Source organism: Chelonoidis abingdonii, chromosome 8 (assembly GCF_003597395.2).
Source record: "Chelonoidis abingdonii isolate Lonesome George chromosome 8, CheloAbing_2.0, whole genome shotgun sequence".
In the NCBI taxonomy this organism is placed as follows: Eukaryota; Metazoa; Chordata; order Testudines; family Testudinidae; genus Chelonoidis; species Chelonoidis abingdonii.
Window position 1 is genome coordinate 87,221,657 of NC_133776.1, and position 12,417 is coordinate 87,234,073.

At 43.0% G+C, this 12,417-nt stretch overlaps 1 protein-coding gene across 3 annotated transcripts in view; it reads right to left on the reverse strand.

The window, feature by feature from the left end:
- PAK3 (p21 (RAC1) activated kinase 3) overlaps positions 1 to 12,417 on the reverse strand; it is a 198,712-nt gene that overhangs the window by 44,608 nt on the left and 141,687 nt on the right. For all 3 annotated transcript variants that reach the window (XM_032766971.2, XM_032766973.2, XM_032766970.2), the window contains exon 2: positions 1,367 to 1,563. In XM_032766971.2, coding sequence (XP_032622862.1) covers positions 1,367 to 1,541 — 175 coding nt within the window. In that variant the 5' untranslated portion in view covers positions 1,542 to 1,563. The remainder of the gene's footprint in view (positions 1 to 1,366; positions 1,564 to 12,417) is intronic.

Sequence of the window (12,417 nt, forward strand, 5' to 3'; positions counted from 1 at the left end):
CCCTTCCCCATTGCACATACACCCCTAACACCACCAGCAGCCCCACTACCCTCATCCCACAGCACATGCCCCAGACACTTCCCATTAAACCCTGCCCCATTGCACATACACTCCTAACACCACCAGCCGCCCCACTACCCTCGCCCCACAGCACATGCACCCAGACACTTCCCATTACACCCTGCCCCATTGTACATACACCCCAGCACCTCCAGTCAGCCCCCACTCACCTCTGAATTCCCCAACACCCCCAAATAACCCCACCCCAGAAATTCACCCCAATACATTCATAACATATATGCCCCCATTAACACCTAACATCCCCACTGAACCCTAGTCTAGTAACTTACTCTTAATACACCCTCAGACCCACCTCATGCTGACACACTCCAAACACCCCCCTTAATATACAATCAATGTATCACGGTTTAAGAGCTGTATGCACAACATCCCCCTCTCCCCATACACTCACTCATGCAGTCCCAACTCTGGTTATTCATAAGGCAAAGTGCAGCAGTAGTCACAGCTCTGCCTTATCTGCTCCCCAACGCTGTGCTGCCCAAGGCATCTGTTACCTATCCTGTGCATGCTACATCAAGCCACTGAAATGCAGCTATTAGAGACTTTTCTCAAACTTCACTAAAATGGGGTACTAATAGCCGCTCCAAACAGGGATGAGTGGCTGTGATAATGTTACAAAGCAGGAGCTTGAAGCATGGTTAACTGGCTTAACTGTAACTGCATTTAAAATACCCACCACCCTACCTTCCTTCACTCTGCAAATGCATTTAAAAATACAAGACAAAGTTTTCTCCAGAAATTCAAATAACACAACATACATTTCTGGTTTACGAATTTAAAAAATCAAAGACACACTTCTACTGTAACTGAGCACGTTTTGGTGTTTTGGTTTTTTTTAATTATGCACCCCCTTCCTCTTCTCTATAAGTGCAAATAAAAGTAAGACCCCTCTCTCCATTCTTTAAATGCAAATACATTTTTTTTAAAGATTCAAAACACATGCCTCCCTTAATTTTGCAAATGAAATTTGAACCTTATTCCCTTGGTTTCACTCTGCAAATGCAAGACCAAACCCAGTCTAAACCGCAACTGCATTTAAAAAATGCAAGACCACGTGTGTGTTTTACTGTTCTGGTCAGCTGCCCAAAGATAATTAATTAAACATCACCTCCTCCTCTTTGAAAATATGGCATTAGAATGATAGTAATATAACGCTTTGGGGAGGTTTTTAATTAGCATGTCCCACCAATGAAACAGGAAGAAAGCACAGGCAGAAAGTAAACACAGCAACCAACAAACTACAGGAAGAGAGAAAAGTAGCCCCTTTCCACTGCTGATACATTACTTTTATCTCCTCCTCCTGGGAAGATGGAGCGCAACCTGGCCTTCTTGTTCTTCTCTTCCGGGGCCATGGGGAGCGGTTTAGAGCTGTGGTTCAATGCTGAAGAATCACGATTGTTGCTGTTCATTCTCAACGGAGGGGCTGGAGGTTTCTCTTCAATATCCAGACTATCGGACATCTTCAGCAGCGCTCACAACCTCCTGTAAAAAGCAGTACGAAAAGCTACAGATCACGCAGCTTGGGATGCTGGGAGGGGAAGAAAGAACCAAGGAGGGGCATGTGGTAGAAGTTTGTTTTAGCCTTTCGAACTGGGTACCCTTGGCGCTATAAATAAATACTACTGCTAATCATAACAATTGTCAAATAAATGTTAAAGCATTTTAATCCCAGTTAAAGCCTTTTAAAATTATATTTAAAACTCATTTTCTTCCTACTTAGAAACAGGGTTTTTATCTCAAACCAGCACAGACCTACCGGAGCAAAAATTAGAGATATTCATTGAAAATACCTGACATTTACAACTTCTACAATGCAGAGAACTGCTTGGCAAGGGAGCAACAGGTCACAAATATTGATCCCTGTTTCAGGCTTACTGAAAGTATCCCAGGGAGTGTGGGACTTCACTTGAAGGGGGCCATTTTTTAAAAGGAAACTATTCTAAAGCAATAATTTAAAGTATTTTACACATAAAAATGAACCATATGTTTGCCTCTAAATCAAGATAAAAAAATCAGAAAAATCACCACCACATATTGGAAACCATATTATAATCATCTTTTGGAAGCTTCAAACTAAAATCAGCTCTGAGTCCCGCCCCACCCTTAGTGCTCTGTATTACCATACAGGTTTGTTATTGTAGGGTTGCTTATGATGTTTGGCTGACTGTACCATTTTGTTATTGTATGGTTGTTAATAATCATTGCTTTGTGCACTGGTTTGTCACTCGTAAGTGCTGGGCGATGTATACGGGTACTGTACGTTACTTTAGTCACAAGTGCTTTTTTGCTTCATAATTGTAGTATTTATTTGGGGGAAAATTATCTAGGAATAATTATACAAGTTTTGCAAATAGATATAAGGAGGGGCGGGGAGGGGAATCAAATTTTGTGTTTCACAACCTCTCTCCTATATCTGTAATATAAAAAAAATCTATGGAGATATACCTATCTCATAGAACTGGAAGGGACCCTGAAAGGTCATTGAGTCCAGAACCCCGCCTTCACTAGCAGGACCAAGTACTGATTTTCCCCCAGATCCCTAAGTGTCCCCCTCAAGGATTGAAACTCATAACCCTGGGTTTAGCAGGCCAATGCTCAAACCACTTAGCTATCCCTCTGGGGTAACAAAGCAAGCAGTAATTTAGTCAAATAAAATCTTAATATGTAAGACCTGAAAATAATATCTGATCCAGAAAGGATCATTCATACAATGTCAGATATATTAAACTTTTTTAAAGGGTCCAATTCTACAAAAACCCTGCCTTCAAAAACCCTCCATTCAGAAAGGGCTTATATAACCCACTGGTGAGCGTGTGTTACTTACAGGTCCCCATCTGTGCTGATCCGCAGATGAGATGAGTTGTTACAGCCCCCAGCTAGGCAACCAAGGCTCTTTAGCTTAAGCTGAAGCAGCTTGTGCTTTTAGCTCTGGAGGCTCCCAGCGTGTGTTGGCCAAAGATGGCAGCCATCACACTTGCAAGGTCCCACCCTGAGGCCCTATAAATGTAAATCTTATGCTCAAGGTTTAGCCAAGTGAAAGTTATTGTTTGCAGGATTGGGGATAACGTCTCTAAGAGCAACTGCGTTAACACTGAAAGAGCTAAAATACTGTCAAAACTTTCTCCTATAGTACAACTGGTTTTTATGCGTTAATAAAATTCCCATTGGCTTCAGTGAGAGTCACATGCACGTATACACTAAAGGATTGGTTCCAAAATTAGAGATGTTCACCCCAGTATACATTTGTTATAAAAACTTGGAAAAAATATAATTTTGGTTGTTTTTAAAAGTACTGCACACAAATTGATTGTTTCGTGATTTTTGGTCTTTATTACTGTATTTATTTTACCTGAATTTAGCCTTCATGAACTCACAGATTGACAGGCTCTGAGAGTCAAATCTTTTTGCCGCAGATAGGTACAATACAGGAAGGGGCAGTGCAAAACCAGCTAACGCGTCTCATTCTTGCACTGGAGATGTGAAAATGAATTTTGCAATGAGTGGAACTTTAAACCCAGTTCCTACAAACTAGGTTCTGAACTGAGACACGCCCCTACTCCTCTTCACCCCATTTCATACAGGCTATTACTAGGGCTGTTGATTAATCAAAGTTAACTCACGTGATTAACTCAAAAAAATGAACTGCGATTAATTGCACTGTTAAACAATAAAATACAAATTGAAATGTATTAAATATTTTGGATGTTTTTCTACATTTTCAAATCTATTGACTTCTATTACAACATAGAATAAAAAGTGTACAGTGCTCACTTTATATTATTATTTGCATTACAAATACTTGCACTGTAAAAATGATAAAAGAAATAGTATTTTTCAATTCACCTCATACAAGTACTGTAATGCAATCTCTGTCGTGAAAGTGTAACTTACAAATGTAGATTTTTCTTGTTACATAACTGCACTCAAAAACAAAACAATGTAAAACTTTAGAGCCTACAAGTCCACTCAGTCCTACTTCTTGTTCAGTCAACTGAGAACCACTGCCTTAGGGTATGTCTACACCCATGGCTGGCCTTGCCAGCTGACTCAGGCTTGTGGAGCTCAGGTGAAGGGGCTGTTTAATTGTGGTGTAGATGTTTGGGCTCAGGCTGCAGCGCAAGCTCTGGGACCCTTCTACCTCACAGGCTGAGCCATCCCTTGGGTAGGCTGAATCAGGGTGACTACCCTGGGCCCCGCGCCTTGGGGGGCCCCGTGCCTTGATAAAAGTGAGACTGTCCCAATATTTAGCCCTTTGTCCCGTGTCCCGACCGATGCATAATTGGGATGCCATTTGTCCCAATATTCAGGTGAGGAGGTGGGCGGGAAGCTGAGGCAGGCAGGCAAGCGGGGTAAAGAGGCGAACGGGGAGACAAGCAGCAGGTGGGCAGGCAGGAGGGGGATGAGGAGGTGTGTGGATGGCAAGAAATAGAGTGGCAGTTGGGCGGATGGGGGGGAAGGTACCAGACAGAGGGTGAGGAGACTAGCAGGGAGGTGAGGGGCGGGCAGGTGAGTGAGGAGTCGTGCAGCAGGCAGGAAGGCAGATAGCAAGGGGCAGCGTCCTAGGATTTGAGCTGCAACCCGGGCCCAAACATCTACACCGCAATTGAACATTCTCTTAGCCTGAGCTCTGCAAGCCCAGGCCAGCCACGGGTTTTTAATGGCAGTGTAGATACACCATTAATGTATTACAAATGGTTCAGTCAGCTTCCAGCCACAGCATTTTTCTCTGTGACAAAGAGGTTTATGCCCTCCTCACTTGGCCTTAGACAATTTTTACAAACTATGAGCTAATGGCAACAATAATCTCAAAGGCGTTTTATTTATTGTTAACCCAGCTATAAATACTTTTCAGTGTGCCAAAGACAGCCTTCACCCTCTGAGATCACTAGCATTAAAGAGATGATAAAACCATTGAGGCAGCTTTTTAAATTTGTTATCGAAAGAAAGACGTTTATTTTGTGAAGTCTTTTGCACTGTACGAAGTTTCAGCTCTCCCACAGAATGGGGACAACTGTATCTGTTACTATATCTGTTTGTAAGCAATGCCAGTTTGCTGAAATAGGCCTTCGTTCTGGGATTTCTTTGCCCAAAGAATACTATTAATGGTTTCTGGCCCAATTTGCCTGTGATGTAATTGTTTCCAAGATCTTGAAAGGAATACTATATTTTGTTCAGGGCTGCTTCAGGCTCAGTTTCAAGAGCCATATGCAGCAGAATTATTCACTTCTAAACCAAATAAGGGTGATAGACTAAAAGGTTTAACGGTTGATATTAACTTTCTAAAAGTGTCAAAAGGAAAAATAAAGCAAGTCAGGAGGCAGTGAACATGGAGATACTTTCAATTTATACTTTTCCTGCTCAAGCACCATCTGCTGTCCTTTTAGTTTACATTTCAATCATCATAATACAGCACGGGATTGAAACAAAAGAAAATTAACTGTGCTGGGTTGGACCTGGCCTTTGTGGTTCCCTATAGGAGGCTCAACAGTCCTATCGCCCCAGGAAGCAGTAAAGTGACAGGAAAGAAGTAGCAAAGGTGGGTCCTCCAGACCTGTCTAAAGAGGCCTCATGGAAGCAGCCAATCAGAGCCCACCAGGCTCAGATAAAAGGAGATGCCTGGCCTTAGCAAGTTCAGTTCCTGGCTCGGATGGGAGCGGTAAAGCCCTGCGGCTAGAGAAGACACTGAGGATGCTGGCTCTGAGATAGGCTGGTGATAAAAGATGCCCAGCAAAACAGCAGCAATAGATTGAAGAAAGCAATATGTGTCTGCTGTAGATGGGGGCCCTAGGCTAAATCTGGAATGGTGGGCAGGCCTATGTTCCCCTACTAGCCAAAGGTAAAGTGGCATAAATCCCAAAAAGGGGAGAGGCCTTAACTGGGAGCCTAAACAAAGGGCTGAATTGAAGGGACCCAGAGCTGGGGCTCAGGACCCGAGAAAGCGAAATAGAGTGCAACAAATAAGCAGGTTAGTACCCTGTAAGGGGTTCATTTGGACTTTGTGACTGGGCTGGAGGGACAAGCTACTGAAGATTCACCATGGTCAGTCAGCAGCCTGCAGGAGGCACCGGGGCAAGAAAAGGACTGTGGTACTGTACCCAGCTACTTGGAGGCACTCAAGAGGTGAGTGTTCCTTTGCACTGTCATACCCAGCTTGGAGACATCCACCATAGGACTGCACAGTGTGACCACACTTTAAAAAATCCCTCCTGCCCATTGGAAGTACTTACACCATTCCTAACCAGGCACCGCTAAAATTACCAAAGATTTTCCCTTTGTTCAGAGACACTAACAAGACTGGAAGATCAAAAATTGCCTTCCATTTTCTTACGTTTGCAAAGGCAATAGATCTTTGCATGTGGAGTTTACGTTTCAAAACAATTCTTTAATTGATCTCATCAATAATGCTGACAATAAACCAGTGAGCGTATAGCCCAAAACTCACGGGAAACCGTCTCTTTACAAAATGGTATTTACATCTCACTGAGTATAAACAAGGACCTATGACTTCCATGACATAATGAGACCAAATTCCTTGTTAAATATCCCTAAATTCTGCAGCAAAGTTTATTTATTCTCTCTCCTTCACTCCTATTCCCTTCTGTACTCTTAAATACACATACTTCTGATCACAGATGAAAAGACTCATGGCGTAAGATTCCTTGTTGTTTATTTTGTCAGTGATTGTTTTTGAGAATGGGTGTTTGGTTTGGTTTTTTGCTATATTTTCCAAGTGGCATGGCTCCCTAGGCCTCAGCAGCCGTGATATTATCCTGTTACCCAGCTCAGAATCTCTTTAAGTGCCAGGGAAGGTGAAGAGCTTGTAGCCAACTTCAGCAGCTCACCTTAAAAATCCAGGGCCTGGCTGATTCCCTGTTCTCCAGGCAACACAACTGGCCAGTCTACACTTCTGGTTCCCTCCACTCTTGGTTGCAAGATAGACTCCATTTCTAGATCCCTGACCCACGGCTGCCTAGTTTTATAAACTGCTACATAAAGCATGCTGTATTACTCTTCCTTGTGGGATAATTTGGACTACAAGAGGCACCTGAAGACAGGACCCAGCAGTGCAGAGACACAAAACAAAATATCCAGTGCCCACTACAGCAAAACTGCAAATTCCAGGACAGAAGTACTGAATTTCAGCTTTTGGAAAAACAGCCTATTCTATGGCCTAATGATTGCGGAATCCAAAGGACAGTGACTGAGGTGAATGGCAGTTCAAACCTCTCAGAGCTATTGTTTCAGGCTCTTTGCAAACTCAGGAAGACAACAGTATTGTTTATACCAGATATATTTTCAAGATTCTCTCTGCAGCCACAGGGGCTAGAAACTTTAAAAGAACTGATTGTAGAGCACAATTTTGCAGTAAGACATAAATTCCCTGGTAAATTCTGCAGCCACAGAACTGCGGAATATATGAGCCCTGACTATAAGAAATTCTACAATACAACTATGAACAGGCTAATATTGTTGAGCAAGCTACAGCAATGTACCAGCACACACCATCCAATAAGAGTAGCATCAGGTTATCATCAATTGTACTTGCCTCTCCAGTTACCACGTCATCTGCCTTCTCCCTTTCATCTCTCAGAGCTCATTAAACATTTTGTTTCCAATGCTGTCTGAAATTCCTCTCCTCAAATTCCATCCTAGACCCTGTCCAATCCAAGTTCTGCCCCTTGCATTCCACTGAAATTACTCTTGTTGAAGTCCCAGCCAAAGCCCAGAGCTGGTGCTCCAACCTCATCCTTGGGCTGTCAGCCGCCTTCAACACCATAGACCATGCTCCTCCTCTTGAAATCTTGTCCTGCATTGGCTTCTATGACTGTCCTCTCCTGGTTCTTCTTCTACCTCTCTAATCACAGTGTGTCTTTTGGAGAACCCTCTTTGTCCCCCTCCAATTTTCTGTGGGGGTTCCTCAAGGCTCTGTCCTTGGTCCCCTCCTCATCTCCCTCTACACCTTATCTCGACGTATTTCACCCAGAAATTCTACTACCATTTCTATGTGGATGATACACAGATCTACTTCTCTGCTCCAGACCTGTCTCCTGTCCAAGCTAAAATCTCCTACTTTCTCTGAAATCTCCTCATGATTGTCTAATCATCAGCTCAAGTTCAACATGACTAAAACAGAGCTTGCAATTTTTCACCCCAAGGCCTTCCTGCTCCTTTCTTGATCACTTTGGAAAACACCACCATCCTGCCTACCATTCAGGCCCATAACCTGGGTGGCATCCTTGACTCAGATTTCTCTCTAGGTTCTCACATCCAGATTATATTTAAGTCTTACAGATCCTTTCTGTAGAACATCTCTAAGATACGGTCTTTCCTATCCATCTACACAGCTAAAACTTTCACCCATGCACTCATCTTGGTTCTCAGTTACTGCAACATCCTTCTCTCTGGCCTTGAACAATGCAATCTTGTTCTGCTCCTATCCATTCAGAATACTTCTGCAAAGATAGGTTTTCCTAGCTTGTCACTTTGACCCTCTCTTTGCATCTCTCCACTGGCTCCCCCTTTTCTATCACATCAAACGTAAGCTGCAGATCTTTAATTTTAATGCCCTTCATGGCCCACCTATCATCTCTCATTCACTACTGAAACGTTGACTCCCATTTCTGATCACTCCATGACTCATCCCCCCTCACCCACTTGTTAAAAACAAGTACTTTGTGCTCTGTCCCATGTTGCTCTTCACACCTGGCAGTAGTTCCCTGTAAAACTAATGCATTGTCCTTCCTCTCGTTAGCATTCGTGCCACTATGCCTACAAAAAATTGAGAACGGTTAGGCTGCTGGTGTGCTGAGCCACTGCCTATCACGGTGACCAGTACTGTCCCAATATTTCCTTGTGCTTCCCATCAAGCTATCTGTATCCAGCTGTTGTCCCTTGTCTTATACTTAGACTATAAGACGTTTAGGGCAGGGCTCATCTTTTTATTCTTTGCACAGCTCCAAGCACAATGAGGTCCTGGTCCAAGACCATGGCTCCCAAGCAATATGATAAGCCATAATAATGCCAATTGTGGCACTCGCTTATGCCAGCTGTTAGTTAAATGAACACAGTGGCACAAATTTTCTGAATAAAAGAATCTTTTATCTATGTATCTAGCTGTAACCATTATGTCTTTTTAACCAGTAAAACAAAGAAAAATATAATTCCACACACTACATGAATAATTGCAACTATTATAAATCTATAAGCCCTAATTTAACAATGCCTCACATTTAGAATTGCTTTTATACAAATCTCTCAAAGCACTTTCCAAAAATTCAGCAATTAAGCCTCACAAAACGCCTATCAGGCAAGTAAGCATTATTTGAGCTGAGCAAATCATTCAGATTGAATCATTTTTAAATTTACACTCTGTTTCTGTTTGCAACTAGTCTGCAAGGAGCTTATAATTCTCTTTAGCGTATTCCTTATTCAAAATTATTCCCAGAAAACTTCTACAAGTAACTCTTGGCCTCTGGACTCTTCCCAAGCAACTCATTCTGAGGACTGGATGTTCAAAATTCAACTGTGTCCAATCCTAACACCTCTCTTCTCTGATTGGATAAACATAACTTTTAGAATCAGGTCTGATATGAATACTAATGTCAGAGTCCAAAATTCATTTGCACTAAATGATTCTTTAATGTTAGTTTCAAATTCACTATTCCATGAACATTCCTGCCAGTAAATTCACTTACTAGAATCTTGTCAGAAAGTGAACACAGTAAATTTGATGCTTTTGAGAAAATATGTATGGAAATTTAATGGAGACAATTTAGATCTGGGTGACTATCATTCCCACTTGTCTAGCCCAGACTGCCATGTGACTCAGCCAAGGTCACACAGCGACTCATTAGGAGAGCCAGAAATAGAACTCTGCATATTATTGTGTTTGTTTGTTTGTTTGTTTCACAAGCTCTACTACCAAGATTTTTCTTTCAACTGAATTTCATTTGAAAAAAAATTTTCAGCTAGTCTCCTATTCTAACCATTTGACTACAGTACTTTCCATAGCTTTTTGCACTCTTATTCTATACAGGAATCATGTCAGCAATATCCAACAGTATGAAATAACGTGTCTAATAAGATTACACCTCATTGCCCAGCCTGAACTCTTCTTCCCACCTGGTGAAGACTTGCTGTACTTCTCCAGGTTCCTCAGCATCCTGATAGCCATTCCCAGCATCCGCTCGGTTCAGCTGTATGGGACCTCTGACTCCCCTCCATTTCTATAGGCCAAGGGTGTACAGCAAATCGCCTATACCACATCAGAGGCTCAGTATGGTGGAAGTATTTACTCTGCAACATCTTCACTCACAAAAGCAGGGTTTAGCTTTTCAGTCTGAGCCCCAGTCCTGCAAAGCACGTTTAACTTTACTCACTGAAGTCACTGATGCTTAAAGTTAAGCACATGCTTAAGTGCTTTGCTGAATCTGAGCCTAAATGCATTGGATAACCTGGAATGAAGAGCATGGTCTGAATGGGATAAGGACATTGGGGATGCACTGCAGCAGTGAGACACCAAGGAGAAAAACAACAGAAGGAGGGAGAGTCACTATCTGCCCTGCAGGACCTGGATCCAGGCCTAGAGCACATCCTGGCAAAACCTTTTCCTCGTGTGCACTTCTCATCAAAACATAACACATCCAAACTCTTCAGTCACCCCATGGACCTGACCACATGATGAACCATTCAAGCTTTGCCCTCAAGGTTTAGGACATTAGACTGGGAATGGTGAACCTCTTGCAGATGGGGAAGCTGACTAGGGTGACCAGATGTCCCGATTTTATAGGGACAGTCCCGATTTTTGGGTCTTTTTCTTATATAGGCTCCTTTTACCCTCCAGCCCGTCCCGATTTTTCACACTTGCTGTCTGGTCACCCTAAAGCTGACATATAGGGAGGGGAAGCAAGTGTAAGATTGAGTTGGATAGTAAAACCAGAGTTGGACACAATTCAGTTAGTTTATTCACTCCCCCAAAAATGCAGCTTTGGGGAGACAAACTATTTGCAGAATTTGATTGGTTTTGGTGAATAGTTTTGGCCAATTAAAAATCAAAAATTGGAAAAAGTTGAATTCATTTTGACACTTTTGAAATGAAACAATTTGACGTTTCATTTCAAAATGTTTCCTTTTGAAACAACTAGATTTGGCTTAAGGGTAGAAAACATCAAAGATGTAACAAAACAAAAAAAGTTTCAGGTAGAACTAAACTTTGTTGTTCTACCCAAAACTGTCCGCTTGGCCACCGAATCGAAAAACAATTATTCACTCAGCTCCACCCAGGAATTCCCAATGACCAACACTGGGCCAGATTTCGTGATGTGCTTTTCAGGAGGCACAGCTCAGGAGAGGCAAAAGGTAGCTTTGAGCTGTCTTTGCACCTCCTAGATTCTGGGCTGCTCCAGGGACCAGTGCTAAAGCTATCTCAGGGACTGCTCTAACTTATGGCAGCTCTGAATTACAGAAGCCCAGAGCAATCTGACATGCTCTATCCGTGAAGCTCAGAGGGAGGGACAGTGAAAGGCCACAAACACACTGCCCCTGCACTGGGGGAATTTCCCCATCAACACTCTGCCTTTAAACTGTCCCTGTAAAAGGGGCTGTAGCAGTGCTTATTCCTCTAGATGTGCTTCCGTAGTCAGTGAAGTGTGACCTAATTGTGGGTCACAAGGGAAAGGCTGGCGGATCATACCCCACTGACTAAGAAAACTGAAAAATCCCTGTGTCACTATGTGGTAATCTAGCCGTCCAGTCCCAGACCTGGACTTTAGTGTCCACCAGTCTGGTCCTGTCCCAAACCTGGACTTTTGCGTCCAAAGTTTGGGGGCTTACCTGAAACTCCCCCAAGCTCAGGGGGTGTTTCTTAATGCAAGATGATGTTTTATATTTTCTTTCTTTTTTCTATAAAGTTTTCTTGTTAAACCTTGTGAAAGTTCTTTTCCTAGGAGGCAAAGGAAAAGCCAGGCTGGGGCTATTTTCCTATTTGGGTCCAGGGAAAGAGCACGACTACGGGGAAGAGACGAAGATTCTCTCTGTTCTTGGTGGTTACAGTTTTCCCTCATTCCTGGAGCAAGGGGGGTGGCAGAGCCCAGCTGTGGGTATTTTGCATCTCATTGTTCCTGAGGGAAGCAGAAAAGCTGGTTTCTTGGGTCACACAGGTAGCCGCGAGGCAAGCCTGATAAGGAGGGGAAGGGGTTATTTCCTGCTTTTAGCATCCAAGGGATTGGGAATCTGGGTGTCCCACCAAGGGAGGGTTGGGACACCCGAGGAGGAAAGGGGGATCAGCCCCATAGATTATTCCTGATCTGGTGGCAGCGGAATATCCAAGCTGCGTAG